This window comes from Ammodytes marinus (genome assembly GCF_949987685.1).
Source record: "Ammodytes marinus genome assembly, chromosome: 16".
Classification (NCBI taxonomy): domain Eukaryota; kingdom Metazoa; phylum Chordata; class Actinopteri; order Uranoscopiformes; family Ammodytidae; genus Ammodytes; species Ammodytes marinus.
In genome coordinates, this window is record NC_137220.1 from 12956142 (window position 1) to 12980327 (window position 24186).

The window sequence follows — 24186 nt, forward strand, 5'->3', positions numbered from 1 at the left end:
GCAAAATGGTCTGATCTGGGGGATTAAATTAAATTTCCTTGGGAGACAAAAATTGCTCCCACTGAAAATTAATGACTTCCTTTGACAAAAAGCTGAGTGTACAAGTGTGTGTGTGTGTGTGTTTGTGTGTGTGTGTGTATGCATGCATACGTGTGTGTGTGCTTGTGTGAGTGTGTCTGAGTGTATAAGTGTGTGTGCATGTGCGAGTGCGTCTGAGTGTATAAGTGTGTGTGCATGTGTGCATAGTTGTGTAATCGAGAATAAAACATTTTTGGATAAGTGTTGAAGTAGTTAAGTAGTGAAGATGGACGACTCACTAGTTGATAAAGTCCACAGCTTGCGTCTTGAGCTGCTCTGCACTGTGCAGGTCGGCTAGTATGAGGATTTCTGCTGCATTTTCCACACACAGGCTCGTACACAGAGCATCTTCACACATCACCTTCAGCCTCTCCAGAGCGTACTGCCAATGACGGAGAGATAGAGAGAGAGAGGGAGAAAGAGAGAGAGAGAGAGAGAGGAGAAACAGCAGGTAAACTAAATTACTTAAACAGCGCTGCCACCAACAACTGTTTTTTCACTGTGTAATGACACGGACATAGAGAATTACTCCTTCGCAGCGGCAACGCGGCCTAGATTAAATAAGAAAAATATATATAGCAGGGAGAAGTTAAAGTGACAGTTATGCAGACTGATGGGAGGGTGATATAAAGGGAGCGAGGTAAATAATAATTTCAACTGAGTTTGATTACAAAATTGCTGGGAACAATATTCTTCTCTCATATTCAAACAAAGGATGAGTTAGGAGGGGTACAGCAGATAGAGACTACAGGGAACTTCATGACAATTTTTCAATTTAGTGGTGTATTTACAAACAGTACCAAGGTTAAGGAGTTCATTTAAATAAACTGTCAAATCAGTGAATGTGTTTGATGTTAAGACACATCTTACATACAAGCTGTCTAGTGAGCAAAACAAAGTGTTCGCTGCTACTAAATTTTAACAGTGGTTAAAGAGAGAACACTCATTTTGCAACTGCAATATTTCATAAATGATGTGTGGAAATATAATAAGTCTCTGAAATCTGTGACTCATTTAAAAATACCTATGAAAATTATGTGGCAGATATACTATATAATTGGAATAAATAATTGAATGGCCTTGCAACAAAGCCACCATCTAGTCTAGTTACAATGACAACGGTAATATGCTGATGTTTAGCATGTGCAATGTTCACAGTGTACACACTATTAGTTTAGCATGTGAGCATGTCAACATTTGCTAATTAACACAAAGTACAGCTGAGGCTGATTTTTGACAAATTAGTGAAGGGAATTACCATGAGTTATTACAGTTTATCCTATTGGGGATAAACCAAAGCTTAATCCATCCAAACAACAACAACACAAATAATCATTGGATTACTGCATCTGGGAGCCGTAAATGTCTGTGCAAAGTTGTGAGCCAATCCATTCAGTAGATGTTGAGATACTTCACTGTGTGAGTGAAAACATTGACCTGGTGGGTGGCGCTATACGGCAATAAAATGGAAGTTGGACTTCAAAAAAAAAACGTTTAATTGTTTGCTTCAGTCAAAATAAACATTAATGGAAAAGAGTACAACGAGCAGCGTGACACTCTTCATAAAGCAAATGCAAAAAGCTGCCAGGAAATGGGAGAGTGAGAGCAAAACTGGAAGAGAAATGAGTGGAGGAGTAAAATATGGATTTGGACAAATAGACAGGAAACACTGGGCAAACAGCGTCAGCACAGGAACAACAATGAGGAATACGATTCATTGCTTTTCTATCCCTCCGACAGGCAGGCAGGCAGGTTTATATTGTCCTACAAAAGTCTGTTTGAATGCGATTGTACAAGTGTGTGTGTGTGTGTGTGTGTGTGTGTGTGTGTGTGTGTGTGTCTTTGAGCAGCTCAGGTTTCTCATGTCTATTTTTGGGGGACATTATTATGCATAGCAGCAGCTTGTGCGTAAAGTGTACATATTAACAGGTGCATGAATACGCACACACACACACACACACACACACACACACACGCTCTCTCTCTCTCTGTACCTTGTCAGCTGCAGCCAGCAGGTCATCAGCCATCTTGTCCAGGTTGGGGGCCTTGTCTGTGTAGATGAAGCACATCATCTCTTTGAAGACATCTGGCTCCACGTCATTTATCTCCACACGGTTCTGAACGGGAGGAGAGGACAGCAGAGGAGAATGCACACTGGGGTTTGACCGAATAAAGGGCCAGAAAAAGAAAGGAACAGATGCTTTGACAATCCTTAAAAGAAAACATGCACAGTCAGTGTGTATATTATTCCTTGTAAATATCCCTAAAGCTACTTGAATTGAAGTGACTCACCTTGTTTGGCACACACACAGGGACAGTCACTCATTCAGGTGATACAAAGAAACAAACAAAAAATCCGACCAGTCTTAACACGTTTCAGAATAACTACATTTTACTACATTTATTTAAGTCTTTCAAGCTGATTACTGAAAATGAATCCCGGGCGTTCAATTCCTTGACAGCGCCTGCAGCCATTGAAGGAGGCTTTATCACTCGGTGACACGGTGACGGTAACCTGAACCTCTCCCTCCGCGCCCGAGAGGCAGAATAAAAAGCAGTAAACCAATTATAACAGTGCTTTATCGTCGCCACGGTGACCAGCGGCGTTTCACAGGGGTCAGGCTGGGTGTACCAACAGCTTAGTGCGTTTGTGTCGACCCTGAGCACTCAATGGCAACGTAAACACACTGAGAAATAATGGAGGGAGAGTCTGAAAAGCAGCCGGGTGGAGCCTACTGCACAGAGCCTGCTACAGTGGCCTTTTACAGGAATACAGATAACACATGTAAACAAGTAGAGGCGTGAGAGCAAACATGCAGCTTAGACAGGCAAAACGAATAACGGGATTCCTCTATCTGCGACATAACCAACATACAATAAGCATGTACACAGTTTCTTAATTAACCTCTCAGCAGTTGCCCCCAGGAGGAAATCTGTTTAATTAATTACAATAACATTGTTGGTGCATACATACATCGCACATTGATTTTATACCTTCTGCTGTACGTCCAGGTCTGCGTCAGTGTCGGGGGGGCGACACCAGTTTGTAAACGCTGCCATACTGAGAAATACAGAGTGTTTTGTGGAACTGATATGCTTAATTTACTTTGTGTCAACTCGTTTGGTCATGGCTTGAATGTAACAGGCATTCATGCATGTGAAAAAGTTAGGCACTATAGCTTTAATGAAATACAAAAAAAGACAAAATGGCACCTCATGACCACATTGGAAGTGCAATGAGGAAAGAATATTACTCCCTTTGTTGTCATAATAATAGACAGTGCTTCTGTTGTTACAGTATCTGACACTCCCTCTCTACCCCACAAAACAGTCCTCTATTAGAGAGTTTCTTTATGAGCTCGTTTATCTCTCCTTTATAGAGTGGTGCAGAGGAGTGGTAACCCATCTATCTGTTTTCTCTGAATCGTACGGGGACGTAGCCGACCGTCTCTCTCTCTCTCTTTCTGATGAAGACGCCCACTTAAACAGCAATTAAGATGCATTTCCTGGCTCTGTGCTTTATAATTTCCCCATTCGGAGCCGTGCGGACATCAATATTCCGCTGACATGACGGCTAAATCACCGAGGTCCAATCTCACCACATCTTATCTGATGAACACAACCAACTGTGGCACTAGGGCTGCATCAGACGTGCGCACACACACACACGCGCACACACACACACAAAAACAAATATAACAGAGGGCACATCAAAGGAGCAAAGATGCATATACTGCATGCATGTATGCATGTATGTTTGATTATCATGGATGTATTCTACCCAGTTCTTGACGTAATCATCCACCATATGGAGACTAATTATTTTCATGTTTTATTTATATATTCCCACATTATTTCAAAACACCATGTGTAGATTCAAGCCCAACTGATAAATCTGTCAACTATCAGCCAATATTGGCTCTTCACAGAAATTTCAGTGCTGGCGTGCCCAGTATTCCAGCCAATAAGTTAATGCTAAGTCACACCAAAAAGTGGCACAGTGAAATTTCCTCTGGCTTCTGTGCAAAATATTTGGTTTTAGAAGCTTAGTGACTGATTAAAGTTGAGCTAACAAGCAGAGAACAAGCTAGCCAATCACAACATTGACATTGTTCATCATTATATAAAGAGTTACTGAAGTATTCACTTGCAAACGGGACGATAAGTTCACACAGTTCATTCAAAAGACATATTCATACCATTGACTCATAACAGTCTGCAAACCATTCCTCTTTTTCATGGAGCAGTTAATATTCTGACAAAGGAGTACTAGATAAAAGTGTCATGGTGTACATTTGCAAAACTTAATAGGCTACAACCGCTTCTTCCATTTTGGATCCTCCGTTTTTCCCATTCCCTCAAAGGTCAGCGCTGTCAAGAAAGATTGCTATTGGTCAACGGCATAAATTTGTATTTGAATTTAGCTGGCCCATTCAACTGGAATGAATAAATTGTACTGCAAAGTTTTAGTTTGCAGTGCATCCTGACAATACTGACAAGTTTATTTTTAAACTGCGAAATGTCACTACATATCGTGGTTGATATTGTAAAATATACTATATGTAAAGCTTCAGTGCGTAACTTCTGATGCCCCCATGAGGAATTCAGAGTAATGACAACAACACTGTCGGCACATCTGCATGAAGGTACAGCTGTCAGCGGTAAGCCTCTGTTGATCCTGCATGGATTTATACCTTTGAATGTACGTTTTGTGGGAGCTTCTTGAGCTCCTGCGCCAGTGTCAGGGTGTGACACCAGTTTGTAAACACTGCCATACTGAGAAATACAGAGAGAGTTTAGTGGAGCTGATAGTCTTGATCAACTTTGTGTCAACTCGTTTGCCGATGGCTTGAATGTAACTGACCTTCATTTTTATGAAAAACCTACGCAGTATAGCTTTAATTGATGAAAATGTAAATTCCCTCTTTTAACACCCCCAAAAGGGACGCAGATAGAAATGAACACAAAGAACCTTCTCACACTCAATTTCAATAGCGAGATAATTCTGATGAAAATAACCTCCTTGCATTCATTTTCCACTTCCATTGGCTCACTGAGAATGATGCCATAAACCTGTAAAACAATTATACACATAGTGGCTTTAAAGACAGCAGATAATAGAGTTGCACAGAGGAACAGGAGCAGACACACTTTTCAGAGGTGACGCAACAGAGAGAAACATTAAAATACAGACATCGGAACTGGCCCACTCGGAGGGAGCTAGGAACAACACAGTCAAGTGCTCCACTCACCTTCTTACTCTCTTCCATCTCGTGCTCAAACATGGCACTGAACACCGGCGAGCGAGCTAGGACAGAGAGACAGAGAGAGAGAGAGAGAGAGAGAGAGAGAGAGAGAGAGGAGAGAGAGAGAGAGAGAGAGAGAGAGAGAGAGAGAGAGAGAGAGAGAGAGAGAGAGAGAGAGAATGTCTGTTATTGTGTGTAATGTTGATGCACAGAGAGGTTTGTGATATCCGCTAACACTAACAGCCTGCCAACGGGGCCGGAGCAGCCAGTGAATGGAATGATTGACAACAGTGACAGACAGTGGAAGCATCATGTGGGAAAAAAATCGACTGCAGCTCCGATCTTCTAACAGACTCACGTCGACCTTTGAGGTGTGTTGAGTTGGAATGTAATGCTGATAGGAGATTGACTGGACTCAAGCCTATTTGACACAATATGCTTTCAGTCTGTCTTCCTGTTTGAATAACATGGTAGCCTGCTGCCACTTACTATTCAATGTTGCTAGCATTTTGTTCTGTGAGTTTGTATGTTTTCTTTCTTCATTTTTCACAATATATAAGAAAGCAGCATAGCCATAAACGAGGCATAATCCAAAATCAATCCAAGCAGTCCATCGATGAGTCTAAAAATAAAATAAAAACAACTTGGGCAATTTATCTTTACCTCAATAACCTCCGCATCCACCCCACTCCTACTAGCAATTTTCATAACAGAAATTCAGATTTTTTTTTAATTATGTTTGAAGAGATTTCCACCCAGTCTTTATGTCCTTGCAAATTGCAAAGTTTGTTCTGTCTCTTTCTGCACGAGAACACTTGTTCACTAAAGTGTTTTAAATCCTTCTGAAGCAAGGACAGTTCAGACTATGCTTCCATTTACACAAAAATCTGGGCTGGAGTAGAGACGAAATGCAAAAGAGCCGCTGATTATGTGCCAAAGTCCCTCAAAGTAAGAAGAACACAGTCAAACAGAGTGTTTGCAATGCAAATGGTCTCTCAGATTTTAAACCACGTTTCATATAATTGATTTCCCTGAATCGGATAATGCCTGTTCTTTTTCTCAACACATTTAGATTCACTGTTGAAATAAGTCTAAAGTGTCTTATCAGTAAACAGGTGAGGTTTTGAACAAATTCCTACATTGCTTCACAGACAGGCAGTGTGTTTTCTCTGTTATTACTCCAGACATAACCTCAGCTGAAGAGGTTATGTTTAATCTTCAGCACCGACTGGCCGTGCTAGCTGTCTGATCCAACCACAGCACTTCAATTACATAAATCAGTCCCACTTCAATCTCTTGCACTTGAAATCACCGCTGTATGATTATTCTGCCTGCTTAGAGTAATCACCGCGTTTTCTTTCTGTAGCTCTGCTTAAAGCAACAGTGAGTGAATTTTTCACACAAATGAATGTCGGATACATTCAAGCCATCGCCAAATGAGTTGACACAAAGTTGATTAAGCCTATCAGCTCCACAAAACTCTCTCTGTATTTCTCAGTATGGCAGTGTTTACAAACTGGGCATTGCCCCCTCACACTGCCGCAGGAGCTCAGAAAAACCCAAGAAGCGGCCCAAAAAAAATTCAGTTGTTGATTCTTCTGCTAAGAAAAAAAACCTGGACGTACAGGTGAAAACCCCATGCACAGAAGGCTTACCTGAGAAGTTACAAACTATAGCTTTAAGGCAAAGACAGTTTATTTTATATGTCTAATGATCCAAAATGTGTCTCAATAAAAGTTAGAGTTTGGCCTTTAACTAAGAATCACATATCAACCATAGTATAGTGCTCTTCTGATACGGTTCACTTTGTTTGATAATGTGCTCACTGGGTAACACATGACATTATTATTCACTAATGAATGCTTAATTAACTAATGATAGAAATGGAACAAATGTTTAAACACATTATTAAGTATGTGTCAAAGTCAGTGATATGCTAATTCATTAAAGTACTTAATAATGAGCTATTAACTGCGGAGCTAGATACCCATTTAATTACTCATTTGGAAACTGTGTCATCCATCAACTCTGCATAAGCCACCAATTATGATATAGACAAAATGTGTGCAAGAGCCAATAATTGAATAGTAGGTTAGCAACTAAAGCTAAAATGATCAACTATAATAATAATAATAAATAACACAGTAACTAACGTTAGGTTAAGTTTTCATAAGACATGCTATTGAGAAAAACAGAATTACTTCCAATGTCAGGCCAAAATAACATTTTACACATCTTACTGTAACTGTAACTGTTTTAGCGTAATTCAGCATTTTTCAGTCATAGGCTGATGTTTCAACACACACATCAGTGGAAAGATAATAGTCATACAATCCCAATAGCAGAATAAACTTTTTAGAAATGAAGTTTACATACTTATTTTCTGCTTTCTCTCAAGAGGTAATTTGTTTTGTTTGGACTGGAGGCAAGGAAAGCTGGCCAGACAACGAAAGCTTTAGGACAGCTGTTATGTTAAAAACTAATCTAAAAAAACAAAACAATAACAGCACTGAGGAATTTGTTTTCAAAAATATAAATCTACATGCGGGAATTAGCTTGTCTGGGATGAGTCGCAGTAATCCATGTCATACAAGTTCTAAACTGAACCTTCGGTAGAGCATTGGAATTGTTACCTATAATTTTGTGTGGCAGAATTTGTGTATCAGCATGTTCACACACGTTGGAGACAGTGATTAGATGTTGGTGCCAATCCTTTTGTCACATTCAAGGCAAAAGGGGGAACGGATAGAATTCCCCCCAAAAAAACATAGTGTAGTGTTTAAGTCATGGCTGCGTCCCGGAGCATTGAAACCAACCTGAGCAGTGAATGGCCAGGTAGGACTATGGGGACGAACCTACAGTAAGTCTGTCTGGTGCAGCTCAATACTGGTGAGCTCATACTGCAGCAACAAAGGCAAGGGGCGGGCAAGAGAGAGAGAGGGAGAGAGAGACATAGAACGTGAATGAAGGGAGAGGAGAGAGAGAGAGGGATTCTAAGGAGGAAAACAGTGGAAAGACATGGGGAGTATAGAGGGAACAGCACAATTTGAGCGGAGAGGAAAACACTTAAAGGTGGAGTCATCGATTCTGGAGAACGCTTGTGGTCAAAATATTTTTTTTGTCAAAATCAGTGAAATCTCCACACCTCCACTACATGTCCATACTGTGTGTGCTGAAAATAAATCTGGTCTAAATACACAGCTTAAGCCCCTATCTCACTGGGCTGCGACAGTGTGCGACAAGTTGGAGACACAAAATTGCGACCAAATATGCAAATTAGCGACAATTTTCACTTGCAGTCTCACCGAGTTGGTTCCTCACGACACGTTTGCGAATGTCCTGCCCAACACTTGCCAGGAGGTCGCATTTATGTCTCGCGAGCGTCGCACGACCGTCTCATTTTTGTCTCAAATCAGTCGCAATTTAGTTTCATAAGTCGCCAACCCCTCGCAAAGTTGTCTCACATTGCTCGCACTTTCTGACTCGCGGAAACTAAATTGAGAAGGGTTTGCAACGCGTTGGAGACACCTGCGACCACTCTGAGACTGTTTTGAGACAGATTTGTCGCACACTTTTTTTGAACATGTTCAAAATTCATGCGACAGGACTGCGCGGCTCTGCGACTCATGCGAGGAAATTGAGACCTCCGCGAACGTTTGGAGACAGTTTAGAGACTCGTTTGCGAATGAAGTCTCCAACTTGTCGCAAACAGTCGCAGCCCAGTGAGATAGGGGCTTTAGCTCTGTAACCTGGTATGTAAACAAAGGGTATGTAAATAGAGGCCAACTGTAGCTTGCAACATGCCTGTTTTACAGAGCCTAGGCCGTGTATTAACACTGGATTTGTTATCAACGCACACTCTTGAGTAAGTACAGGTAGCAGATTGTGAGGAGATATTCACTGATTTTGACAAAAAGTGATTTTGACAGCAAGTGTTCTCCAGAGTCACTTACTCCACCTTTGATAGAGGGATGTTGAAAACCAGAGGGACAGAGACCCAAAGAAAAGGAAAAGATAGAGAGACAGGAGAGAAGAAAACATAGATTGGGGAGACACAAAGGAGAGAAGGAAAAAAGCGGAAACATGAAAGAGAAAGGAGGAATATTGAGAATACGTAGGGTGTAGAAATTGGAATAAAGGAAGCTACAGAGCCAGAGTAGTACAGAAATCACATGGCCAATGTGCAGCCAATTTGACTTGCTCTCCCTCCTCCGTTTGATCCCTCTCTGTCCGTCTCCACGGCGATTAACGGCCGGGAGAGTTGTCACGGGAACGGCCCGAGAGGGGGAATAACGAAGAGGAGGGACGTCATCTGGACCGAACAGAGCAGAGAGAGAGAGAGAGAGAGAGAGAGAGAGAGAGAGAGAGAGAGAGAGAGAGAGAGAGAGAGAGAGAGAGAGAGGGGAAGACCCCAAACCACAGCAGCACATAATTAAAATGGCTCCTCGCACACACATTTCAACAAATCCAATAATGAACAGCCTCTCTTTGCCCCCGCAGAGACACCCAGTTCACTAGCTCGCTCAAACTTTTCACTATCTGATACTGCCTGTCATCAAAGCTCCAATCCCTGCGACAAGTCGTTTACCACTCATCATCATCATGTGTGTGTGTGTGTGTGTGTGTGTGTGTGTGTGTGTGCGCGAACATATTAGGGTGCCATCAATATGGACTGCATTAAGGCCAATAATATCATTGCAGGCAGGTGCTCAAGTGCAAAAAGCTCATATTTCTCTGTACATATATTCAATGTATTCTAATTTAAGCGTCCCTGTGGCAAGCAAAATTATTCATTAAAATTAAAAATCTGATTAAGAATTTCCCCTGGAATTCAATGCTTGCCACAGCGGGGAAGCGTCTCAAACAGCAATTTAGCCTAAATCAAAAACTCTCAAATGAAACCCTGGATAATGACTCCGCCATGAAAAAATAACATACATTCTACCACATAGATTAGTTTGGGATTTAAAGTATCTGATCTCAAAATGATCAGTCAATATACGTGATTATTCAATCAAAACATAAGATTAATCAACACAACTTTTGATAAACTATGAATTTAATTTAATTTATCAAGCAAAAATGTCAAACATTCACTGTCTCTAGCCTTAATGCTTCATATAAATGGAACTTATTGGCCTGAATTGAACAATGCTTATTCTCTAGTCTTAATTTTTACAACAAACCAAGGAACACATCCTGAAGGTTTCCCATTTTAAAACTCTTTCAAATTTAAAAAGACACTGCAATAGAAGTGTATTAAGCCCATGACTTTTTACCCTTCAGGTTTAAGTGTTAAGGCACGGCCACATTACAAATGCATCCTACACAAGCGTCCCACACTGCCGTCAGAGAAGCGGCAAGATGTCACTTTTCTGATGCGGGTAGTGAATAAATATTGATCCCAAACAGTAACCAGTGTATGAGAGAGCTGCTACAGTTAGTGCTCTAGTGATTTGTTGATGTTATACACTAGAATAAAAGTATCTGAAGAATACACTAAATATAAGTATTCATCTGCTCAGTCAAAGACTTTTAAAAGGGGCAGTATGTTTTATGTGTCTGACCATGACATATTTTGAAAGAATTATGACCACACAGTGACTTGAATGAGTAAAAAAAATAAAAAACGTAATTGTTCTCACTTACACATCGTTTACTACTTTTTATCATTGGTATTTTCACATTTTCAGGTGTGATGAAAATAAAACGGATATCCTCACCTGCTAGGATGGCTTTGTGCGCCAGGAATTTGCGGCCTGCGACACACATGGAGCAGTCAGTGAATCTGGAGTTTTCCCACAGGTCTCCAAGCTCCTCGGCCAGCCTGCACTCCGGAACCTTCACCATGTCCGTTGTGTTCTGGCCCGAGATGTTAACAGAGTCCTGCACCACACTCACCTGAAAACACACACATATACAAGTACATGAAATTGATTTTAGTAAAAAATGTATGGATAATACATTTTTTTTATAGGTCTGATCATGAGTGACATACTGTAGTTCTTACACATAACTTTAACTGAATAAATACACTTCCTCAAAGGAAAATGATATCCCTGGAACACTGTTAAAGGTTAGTAAAAGCTACCTAAAAAGTTACTGTTTTACTGTTGGTGTTGTTGTTTACAGCAGCAGGGCCCACAGTTTTGTGAACAAACATATTCAAGTGTTACCTTTGGTTTCAGGTGCCTTAAAACAATTTAGTTTTGATGTATGATGATAGAATTATCCAATACTAAGAGTCACATGTAGAGAAAATCTTAGTTTTGTAAACTAACTGCAGGCTCAGCATATGTAAACAAATCCACTCCACTGAAACAGTAAAGAGCACCTTTAAGGGAGAACTGCTCATTTATAACCCTAACTGGCTCAAACTGAGGCAAATAATTAGCATGCAGTGTTCATAAAAAGACAATAAATCCGTCCATCAAACATGCTGTGAATGATTAATGTGGGATGTCCATCTCTGTAATCAATACATCACACATTCAATATAGAGGCTATTCAGGCAAAACCTATTCTTTCTTCTTCATCCAATCAGATTGGCTACAATCTCAAACGACGCAGAAAATCGGCTTTGAAGTCAAATTGAGTGTGTGAATATGAGACTCTGTGTGTGTGTGTGTGTGTGTGTGTGTGTGTGTGTGTTTGTGTGTGTGTGTGTGTGTGCGTGCGTGTATCCGAGTTGTCTGTATGTCTCCCCTGCTGACTTCGCCACCTGTTCCAGACAATGTCAACCAGACTCATTTATCTCTCAACAGGACTCAACTGCAAACACACACACACACACACACACACACACACACACACACACACACACACACACACACACACAAGCACTAATTACTAAGTCATTTCCAACAGCCCGGATTGACTGACTTGCAGATTTTGACCTGCTTGCTGTGCCATCTAATCAAACAACACCCGGTAGTTACCTCACAGCTTCACACAGAAAATAATTAGTAAATTATTGAGTTATGCAGATATTTGTTTAGTTACCTTTCGTCTGAGTAGGAAAATAATTGCACAAAGGAAAATAAATCCTAGAATGGTCCTCCTTGATGCTTTGCATTAATATCGTAATGTAGTATTGAAGCGCAGATGTTTTTTACTCAGGGTTTCTGACCTGAAGTTATACAGCCATTAACCATGTTAGATGACGGTCTGACAGAGCACTTGTTATTTCTGGATGAACAGTAGACATAAACAGAAAACTCAACAAAGTGCATTCAACAGTTCAGACAATGCGTATCTGTGTTGGAAATATTCTGGTCCAGCATTGCAGTGCGTCAGCAAGCTTAGAGTTCTGTTGTCCAGTCATTTCATGACGCTGATAAAAGCTTTTTGAGGAGCTTTTGGATTTTGGACCAATTGAATTGAAAAACACCAATTTGCAAAGGTTTTCAGTAAACAATGTGAGATGTGGCAACAAATCAAGACAATCTTTCTTCAAAGAGAGATTGGAGTCTTGGAAGCTTCTAATCATGATTCATTATAAAATGAAACCTTTGTGTTATTGTGTCTTCTTCACTTGAAGACTAATAATCATTGTGCGTCATCAGAATAACGTTCTTCAAAAATATTATTTTGTCTTTGTATTTTGGTTAAACTCTTTTTTTCCATTACTTTGAGGAAAGTTACGATGACATTTGTTATGTTTCTTTATATATATTTCGCTCAGATGAGGCATCCACTTCACTGCACTTCAGAAACTGATTTCAAACCTTGATATATGTTTAGATGTTGTTGCTAGCAGAACAAGCACAATGAGCGTTGCAGATATTGCTGCAGAAATAAATAAAAATTAATATAGCGGAAAATCATGTTAAAAAACTCTGGGTACCATATTCAGTATGTTCATATACTGTACATATTCACATACTTCTGGTACATAAATCCCTCTTTCTTATCTTTGTGTTTGCATCACTGCTAACTTGTTTGCAATTTAAAGAAAAACTCTGACTTTACATTCATAGTATGTTGTTTTTATTGTTGCTTTCTATATAGTTATAAACTCATCTGTTGTTTTCCTCTGTTGTCCTTGTTTGCAGCTGTATGTCTATTTCTATCTTTGTGAAGATGCTCTTGGAACTGAGTGTAAGAATGCCAGCCGCTGAGCGCTTCAATTGGTTGTTTATTACATCAACGATTATGTCTGTCTGTCTGGCCCAGAGATAAGACCAGCTAAGCAGACAAACTAGAGCATAATGTTTGTTCCCTGTTTACATTGCTGACAGCTCCTAAACACATTCAGTTTCTTTTTTTCAGTAGAAAGGGTGAACACCTCCACAAAGTGACCTTGTAGCTAAAGCCAGCACAGCGGAAAACCCCGAAAACTCCACACACAAGAAAATAACACAACCAAGTTCCTTCCTTGTCCATCCCCTATTAATTTGCCCACCTATTCGTCCAATGCCACATACATCCACCTATTCAACTCGCACAAAAAGAGTCCTAGAAAAGAAGGGAGAGGCACGTACAATAGAGAAGTGCGTGGCAAGCAGGAAATTGAATGTCAAGGAGCCTTGTTTGCTCCTGATGGGGGTTTGAGGGGTTTGGACAGAAGGGGACAAGAGAAAGAGAGAGAGAGACAGACAGACAGACAGACAGAAGGATAATAAAATGGAAGAACGGACTGATAAAAAAGGGGAAGATATAGGGATAATAAAAGGTAGAGAGAATACAGATGGAGAGATTCCGAACAACAGACAGGCAGAGAAAAGCGAGTCCATCACACCCAAAAGAGGGTTGGGGGGTGACCTAGGTTTTGGAACAAAGGCTGATTGAGTGACATTGTGATGTGTTCAAGTGCTGTTCAGTAAAAATTAATTTTTGGCAAAGGTAGTCACTGTGATAAGTTCAACATGATCTTGTAAAATGAATTGTAAGGCCAGGGTATAATTTGGGGAAGATTTAAAAGTATAAAATATATAGTTATTGACCAACCCTAGTGTGACCAAGCTACTGTTGGGATCTAAAGTCGGAGATGGCCTCACGTAAGCAGCCGAAGCTCATTTCTGGCACAACAAATACCAGGGACACGGAAAGAAGAAAATGTGACTTTTCTAAAGAAAGGAGAATCCAAAGCTTTCCTTAGTGTGTGAAGAATGTGAGTGTGAATGTGTGTGTGAGAGACTGTCTGGTTTCCAGAGCTGGCTCTATTAATCACACTGACATACACCCATCCCCAACACACTCACAGATGAATGCTCTCACACACACATACACACATTTGTACAGCTATAATTGTGAGGACACTCATTGACATAATGCATTCCCTAGCCCTTTACCCTAACCATCAAAACTAAATGCTTAACACCAAGCCTTACAATAACCCTCACCTAAACATAATTTATACCTGAACATTGAAACCAAGTCTTAACCCTCAAACAGCTCCTTTTAAGGCCTGTCCCAGAGTGAGAACCAGCCAAAATATCCTCACTTTCCAAAAATGGCCTCAAGGTCAAAAACTTAAGGTCGAAAACTTAAATTTGTTCTCACCTAAATAGTTTTACAAGTACACACACACACACACACACACACACACACACACACACACACACACACACACACACACACACACACACACACACACACACACACACACACACACACACACACACACACACACACACACACACACACACACACACACACACACACACACACAAGAGGAGAAGACTGTGCAGCACACAGGCATTCAGAAAACACTGATTAGCAATACAGAATGACTCGGAAGAAAAGGAGCTGCTTTGTGTGAAAGAAACAGAGTGGAGAGGCAGACGGAGACGGACAAAGACACAGAGGGCAGAGGACAGAAGTTCAGCGACTCAAATTGGAATTAAAAATGGCTTCTTTAGCAGGAGGAAAGGGAGGAAAAGAAGGGTGGCGATTCCTAGGCTGTGTCCGTGAGTTACACACTGAAGAAATAAACAAATGCTGAAAAGCGTGTTGGAAGAGGGGGGAAGCCAGTGAGCCCCGGTCAATGTGTTTGGGTATAAATAGCCCAATTAGCAAGGCGGAGCTCTCAGACGCAGCGTGGCAGAGCCGGTCTAATTACTGGCTAACTTGACCAATTATTCCACTGTTTAACCAGGCATAAAACTCAAATCGCGGCACCTGGTTATTTCGACACACCGGCTGCCCTGACAGATTTCACGCCATAAGCTGTCATCTTCAGTCATTGTCAACTTCTTCCTTTTTTCTCCTACATCTTCCTCCTCCTTCAAACACACATACTGGACATAAGTGGACAGGGATGTAGCACCATTTTTTGCAGGATGGGCTGGCAAATTTACACCCCACAGGTAGATGCTAATTTACTATACAGTGTGTCAGTGATTCTTGAGAACCGGGACAAAAGGCCGTCTTCTCTTATGTTTAAAACTAAAAATATTTAAAATTGTAGATTTATTAGGGTTTAAGAATAGAATGTCTGGAGCACAATTATCCCCTTAAATTTAATTTTATCATTATTATGTCAAATATATGACACTTGTTATCTTCTCACGACGTCCAAAACAGTCTGTCCTCACTCCTCAGAGAAGGTTTCAATCTTTCATATGCAATAAAACTTAATAAAAATGTACTTTAATGATTAAAAAGAGCTTTTTTAATCAAAAGCAACACTAAATAATCTCTCATATCAATAAAAACTGTTTTTCTACAACACATTCATGTTTTATAAGGATTCTAAGTGGTGGGACCACTTTACTTTAAGTCAACACCGTCAGACATTTCATTATGTAAAATGTAGTCAAATCAGGCGAAATAAGGGGCAGCTGTCACTTTGAAGGACATTTTGTCCAATTCTACCTCTGCAGAGTACATTAAAGTCCGACAGGCTCTGATAAGTGTTGTAGTTTTAGAATATTTTACATTCCAAATCTTGAAAGTCCTGTGTCACAACCATGATATGTCAACACCGACTTACAATTTCTGAAGAAGTTATTTGAAATTTTTTGATCATTTGTACCACTTCTCAAGAATCACTGATATATATATTGAAAGAATGGCTTATCGTAAAATATTATTTTAAAATTTTAATACAAAGTTTCTACACTAATCTACAATCATGCTAGAACTTATGTAAGGCTGTAGGCATGGCGGTAGTAAATGATCATGCTGTGTGTTTATGTCCATCAACATTTGCTAATTAGCACTATACACAAGTGCACCTGATGCTGAGGCTGATATATCATTAGTTTTACAGCTACTTGGTCACAACCCTGTCAGTCCCATCAAATTCAAGGACTTTCTGAGCCAATTCCCTTCGAAATCAAGGTCCAAACATGTCATTTGAGTTTGAGACACCAACAGAGGCTAATTATTGTAACGAAATAAAATGAATAAAATAATTTAAATTACACATGTACGGTGATGTTTAATAAAAAAAAAAATTATGGCCTTGATTTGTTTTTGTCAAATTGGATTTGATCCCTATATGTGGACTGTACATTTCGGGGAATCTGGTCATCACAGTTTGGTAACCATTGCAAGTTCATTTCAAATGTCATGAAAATGTAGTTAATAATCCAAGTGTTATTCAAGGGCAAATTTGGACTTGATATTGGCGCCAGACTAAACTTTGAAGACTCATCCATTGGGGGCTCTAAACATCCCTGACACATGTGATGGTTATGCACCCATCAGTGTTAAACACATACTGTATCTTATACTCCCGGCAAAGTGACTGACCATCCGACAGAATGACTGACTGACTTGATTTTTTAACACCAAGTGGCAATGATGATGATTACGATGAGAGAAATACATTCTGAAAACAACCTCAGGTAAAGAATAACAGTAATGAAGAATCATTGCCGTTATATCAACACAATCATCATTTGTTGTGGTAATTAAGTTCCCAGGATAAGTACTAAGAAAGCGCTTGCCTCCCAGTTAGACCCTCACACATCAAGATGGATCTGTCGTAAACCGCCTCTCAAAAGCTCCAGGCAACGCACAGTTAATATTGAGTTTCGCTATCCAGATGATTTATTCATAATGCATCAATCTTTTCTGCTCGTTTATGTGTTTGTTTATGGATTTACAGTGCTTTGCCATGCGTGAAATAGTTTGAAAAAGGAAAGGGGAAAAAATCAAATCGAATGAAATTTATTAAGTTACGGAACACTTGTTCTTCTACCTCCCAAGTCTCATTTCTCTCTTCGGTCTTGTGCATTTTCAAACAGGTAAACACAAACAGACACACATTCATACACTCACCTTGGCAAACGACACACTCACACACACCCACTCTCTCTCTCTCACACTCACACACACACACACACACACAGACACACACACACACACACACACACACACACACACACACACACACACACACACACACACACACACACACACACACACACACACACACACACACACACACACACACACACACACACACACACACACACACACACACACACACACACACACACAGATATGAAAGCACATCTACATCTATTGCTCCAGCTGTCTGGTTTAAAAAATGAAATCTGAGTGCTTTCCTTTTCGGGGGTAATGGCTTTCTTTCTTCCCTCTTGCTGCTAAATTAGCAATAGATCATTTGCATGAACAGTTTTTGAATTTGCACATTGCATAGTTTTACTGACCTGATTTGGGGAAGGCTCCCATGTAATCCCTTGCAATAGTATTGCTGCTGACTTAACGGGTAACTGTATATTGCGCACGCACGCACTCACACACACACACACACACACACGCACACACACACAGTAGAAGTATTATCTCTCCTACGAGCTTAATGTAATTGTCAAGCTATGTCAGTCCCACATGTCAAGTTTCTTCAAAATCCCCTTACAACACATGAACTGTTGCCACCGTTCACATGGTGGTCATTAAGCAACTTTGAATGATTCTAAATGGATAATAGATCAGAAGTCATAGAGTTGCAATTCCTTACAGCAGCTTTGGAAAACTATTTTTTATACATATATTATATGTTAGTTGTCTTACATGGAAAGCTGGCAGGTTGGAAAACAGGTATTGCCAAAATGGTAGCCATATTTTAATAGTCTATTAAAGACGTGATAACGGTCTAGTGTAACTACATCCCATACTTTAATATTAAGATTGGTTGAACATATTCAATCGCCTTAATCCACTGTACAACTGCTAGAGCCCACTGCCACTCTTCTATTCTAGTTAACCTTGTTACAGAGGCACAAGACTAAATGATTGGTCAAAACCTGGTTGCCTGGGGCAATTGTGAAACCCAAATGACTATATTTAAATGGCGCTTTTATCCAAAATGCTTTACAAGGTTTATCACTCATTCACACACACACACACACACACACACACACACACACACACACACACACACACACACACACACACACACACACACACACACACAAGGTCCTTGCTCAAGGACACTTTGAATTGAGGGTTAGACCGTCAACTCTGTGATCAGTGGACGTCCTTCTCTACCTCCTGATCTCTGTGGTGGAGGTAACTATACTTGTAGTAAACAATACAAGTGAAACTAATTATTCCAATTGTTTACAATGGTAACTTAATTATTTCTGCCCTGTGTTTCAAATCAAACACCTTGTTAGTCTGTGTGATGTTGACGAGGTGGGGTTCAAATTGATTACAAATATATTTAGGTTAATTACACAACGGGAGCAGTAGAGGTTGTGCAGTCATGCGTCGCAGGCTTTATCATCTGTTATTTACATATATAATGGCGATTTGATTGTAACCTAAACCTGAATAGAATGCTCGAGGGAAATTCTGCACATGCATATTTCATTACACACTGTTGTGTAGCCTTTAAATGGAAACAAATATGAACTTTATCAGCGGAGAAATTAGACAAAAGGTAAAGTTACCAGCAACTCCAGAAATGCCATTAAAAGCACATAAATACACAGTAGAAAGAAACACTTTTCATCTCCGACTTAATAGATCTGTGCTCTTTAAACTTGTCGTCTGAACCCCTGAGCACAAAACTCATCACCAGCTTTTTATAATGCATGACTGGCCCTGCAGTCTCTAGCCAGCCAGAGTAAACAGGCCCCATGTCACAGACCCACTTCGCAGCTCTCTCTTTCTCCCTCTCTCCCTTTCTTATTCACCCTCTCAACCCATACTTTTAGATGTTATTGCTCACAAAAAAATCAAAGACAATCACACAGAATATTTTGGTTAGGAGTCAGGAGTCAGAGTTGGCCGCCCTATGGCAGCCGCAACAGGTACTGAACAAATGAAAACTGAGAATGATATCAGAAATTTAATTTGTTCCTGAAACCGTTAAACAAGCGCCCCCCCCCCCCCCCCCAAATCCCAACGCTATTAAACAAGAGTCAAAAATAAACACAGTGCTGCTCTTACTCAACTCCTAAGACTAGTATATAGAACCTTTTTTAATTACAGTCTATTCCTTTAATTTTCATTTGGATATATTTAAATCACCTTATTCAACCTATGAGGACTTTTATTTGGTATGTTTGTGTTTGGTTGGTCTTAAATAAATAAATTATGTCTTTTATATATGCTGTAAAAAGACATTAAGAAAACAAGAAAATCTTAGCAGTGATAGACATAAAGCTGAAGCAGGCAAGCAAAAGGGCGTAAAAAAATAACATAAAATACTCATAACAAATCAAAGACTTCACACTGTCAACGGAACAAGAAGGAGCAGCCACAGTAAAGAGCCACCTCCATCTCCTCCGCAAGGTAAGCTGTATATTTCTGTGGAAAACTACTCGCGCCTTGTGCAGGATGAAATCAGAGCGCAGATGGAAAAAGGCTAGATGCAATAGTTGCTTGAAGCCCCCTGAAAACCCAAATCCGTAAAATCCTTCTAACTATGTAATTTGGGGAGTTAGTTGAATGACAGTAAGCATCTGAAAAGAGTTAGGCATATTTATCAATCCAAATTAGGTTTAAGTTTGATAAACGTTGGGCAAACAGAAATTCTGTTTAGATGAGCCACGCCCACACAGTGCTGTCAAACTGCCAAGACAGTAAAAAATATAATTGATTGATTTTTACTATTTTAGACCAGGCTTCCAGAGGCTTTCAAGATGATAACTTTTCTTGATGTTGTTGTAGACCTGAAAACTATTTACTGAAAACTCAAATATGATTTTTCTCTCATGTGTTATAGTGGTCATTTAAGTGGCTGATTACAGGTACGCAGCTGTGTCCATTTCAGTGGCTCGGTCCACACACACAGGCAGGTCGGCCGGCCACAGAGGTGACTCCACGCAGACGGAGGCAGATTTCATGCATGGTTTGAAGTCACACTGCTGAACGAGCGTTGTGGCCTGCGACCCGATTCACAGCCAAGTGTGTTGTCCCTGGCTAACCTTGTTTTTACACACAGACACACACACACACACAAACACACGCACACACACACGCACACACACACATGCGCCCTTTTCATGCATGTCACACCTCTCATTTCCTTTCCCCTAGTCTGTTGGAACGTCTTTCAGCATTCTCTCTTCCTCATTTGGGTCTCTTTCTACGTACTTTTGTCTTTTTGGAAGAGTACAGACATTACAGCGAGATAGCTTTGAGACTCTAATGCCTGATCTTAAGTGGTTGAAAGAAATGTTTAGACAAAGAGAATAAACAAGAAAGAAGTACAAAGTTGCCTGTTAGTTCAATGTCTGCTGTCTTTAGTCTGGAAGAAGCAAATAAAAAATCGATTGATTGTTAAGTGTTGGTGCTAAGAATAAAGTAAAGGCGGTATCAAACTAAAGGATCCATTTTGGCTCAACAATGCCAACCTCTATTATAAACAGCATATACGTATATGGTGCCAACAAGCTAGGACAGTAACAAATAATATTGCAAAAGAGGGTTTAAGGCCTCAATCAGCATTTGTTCTTCCATTTCTTTGATTATATCTACAATCCCCTTTTAAAACGATCAAAATCATTTCATTCATTTCTCATTTGCTCCCTGAACAAATAACCCTACACAAGTCCAAGTGAGGACATTTTACCTGGTTCTTCCTTTTTCAAAGGGCTGTTTGAGAGACATGGCTAGATGTAATGGTTAAGGTTAGGGTAAGGGGCTAGGGAAGACATTATGTTGTGAGGGTGAATGTCCTCACAAAGATAGCAAAATAAGTACAATAATGTGTGTGTGTGTGTGTGTGTGTGTGTGTGTGTGTGTGTGTGTGTGTGTGTGTGTGTGTGTGTGTGGGTGGGTGTGTGTGTGTGTGTGTGTGTGTCTTTGCCTGTGTTAATGTGTGTATGCCTCTGTGCGTGCGTCTGTGTGTGTGTGTGTGTGTGTGTGTGTGTGTGTGTGTGTGTGTGTGTGTGTGTGTGTGTGTGTGTGTGTGTGTGTGTGTGTGTGTGTGTGTGCGCGCGTGTGTGCGTGCGTGCGTATGTGTGTGTGTTTGTGTTGTCCACGGAGCAGGGAGGGAGCAGCTGGAGCATCTGCAGTGGTCTCCTCTGACAGCAGCGCGGCATATGGCAGGGCCCCGGTGAAGGATGGGCGCTGTCACCCGGCAAAGTGCTTACCCACCGATGGAGAGACGTGAGGCGCGCTGTACGCCATGTGACGAAGAGGAGGAAACAGCTGAACATCAGCACCTCGCTCATTCATTCTCCCAGCACCATGTCTACTTCCCCCCGGGTGGGACACGGTGAAAAGAGCCTTAAAGAAAAATAACCTCATTCCAAAAAAAGGAGTTTGGCTTAAGACCCTGCTTGAAATGTTATTAAAAAATCGCATCAAAGAAAATCCACGTGAAGGAGATAAACCAGATCAAGAGAAAAAACATAAACAGGCTCATTTCCATATAGTTTACATATGCAGGCACTGATCCTCATGTATCCACTCATACATCACCCTTTTGTATGTCACACTGAGGTGTATAAGCCTGCAAGCATGACTGCTTACAACACAGTCCATTAATAATGCCTAAACATGCTCAGGTACAGCGTATCAGCTCATACTTTAATGCATATGTTACCACTTAGGGGAGAACGGAGTAATATGTCACACGGGTTGGTTGTCACAATCGTTATATCTCGGAAGCAGAAGGCAGTGTCTGTGAAATTTTGGTATGTAAATATCCAGAATTAGGATCAGAGGTCACCTACATAGTCTTCCTTGGAGTTATCCTGCTGAATTTGAGGTGAGAGGACTGTTTGTGTTTTTCATGTGAAATTGAAAATATTTAGCTCCTCAGTATTTTTCTTCTAGGCTTTTACACAATGGGTTTATAACAAAACACTTGTTACCCATGAAAAGTGTGAAGGGTAAACTATAGTTTAGATTGTGGTTAGCAAGCTAATTAGTTGTCAGGTGGTTGTTGGCCTTGATTCTAGCAAGAAATTCAAGTTGGGGTTGGTCGTCACATTTTTTGGGGGGTTGGTTGTCACATGTTATCAAAAGGCTGCAGCCAGAAAAGGAACCCAATAACGAAATAAACTGTCAAGCTGTATCCTCACTGACACCCCAGAGAAGGAGAGAATAGAGCAGGAAAAGGCAGCTAGCATGCAAATGAAAAAGGGCAACAAAATCAAAACAACCCAGTGCATCCCAAACTAGACCAGCTGCCAAGGCTACAGTAAGTTATGTAGGCCTATTTGTCAACTTGACAATGCAATTCAACTTTCAAATTTAGTTCTGCTTTCTTGCCTTCTTTTTAAGATTATTCCCATTAAGATAACATTGTGACAAACAACCCCATAGCGTGTGACAACCAACCCCTTGATGGGGTTGGTTGTCACAATGTGTAAGGGTGTCTTTGATGATTAATTTCTTTTTCATTACAATAAGATAGAAAAAGGGAGGGGTACACATTTCAAGCCAACACCTTAAGCTTCAATTTAATGTAGGAATGACTATTGAAAGATGCTTAGGTGATAAGCAATTCTCACTGGAGTAAAAAGTGTGCCTACGTACCCCATTCTCCCCTATTATGAGTTGGGAGGGTTTTTATGTTATTTAAAATGTGTTGTTTTGTTTTTACATTTAAGCTCTGTAATTACTCAACAGGTTGAGGTTGAGTGTTACTTGTGCGTTTAAGAAACTGTAAACCCTGTGTAACTGCTGACTTGGTATCTCTTGCTACAGGCTAAAATAATGTAATTTGCTCGTATTTTAAAATCAATGGCACTATTTTCTTTTTTTACCTACATGATGTTACACACTGTTAACTATAAAGATGAATATTTTGAACCTAGGGGAGAAATACATGAATCCATCCCATTGATTTGGGGGCGACTTGCAACGAATGTCATATCAAACTGCGCTGAACCATCGTGACCATCAGCTTTTGGGTCATAGTTGCAGCAGAGAAGTTAGTAGGAAATGGCATTAACATTTCAAAAAAGTGTGCTAATAGAAATCACGAAGCTCAAACAATAAGTAACCTAATATTGTTGATTACAAAATATTTAGCAGTTGCTATTAAACGCTCAAAATATAACTCAATCAAGTGATAATAGTAACACAGTAATAAGAGTAATATTTAGCATATATCTATTTATTAGTACATTAGTAGGCAATAAACATGTTTATGGTAATCAATTAAAGAGGCCCAAAAATATAAAAAAGAAGAACACACAGCAGTGCAGCCTGTGAAGTGAGAGAGAAAGACAGACAGGTCGTGGGTTTTGGGTGTTAATACTGATGTAAACGCAACCAAGTTTAGTGAACACAAACCACAACATTAGTCCACTGTTCTTTTGCATTACAGTAATATTACAGCCTTATTTTTTGTTTCTAATATTCAAGCTCTATAAATTATACACTTTTTCCCACATTGTAATCTATCTTGTAGCTCATGTAAATCCCATCTGTGACATATTCACGCCTCCTTCTCAGAGGCGGAGAATTCTCCTGGCTA

The 24186-nt window shown here is 40.2% G+C and overlaps 1 protein-coding gene across 1 annotated transcript in view; it reads right to left on the bottom strand.

The window, feature by feature from the left end:
* The window catches only part of spop (speckle type BTB/POZ protein), an 89948-nt gene that overhangs the window by 4915 nt on the left and 60847 nt on the right, over positions 1-24186 (bottom strand). Inside the window, exons 7-10 of the mRNA XM_080044757.1 lie at positions 11048-11225; positions 5331-5386; positions 2073-2195; positions 318-460 (exon numbers count right to left, since the gene is read on the bottom strand). Of these exons, the coding sequence (XP_079900883.1) occupies positions 318-460; positions 2073-2195; positions 5331-5386; positions 11048-11225 (500 nt within the window). The remainder of the gene's footprint in view (positions 1-317; positions 461-2072; positions 2196-5330; positions 5387-11047; positions 11226-24186) is intronic.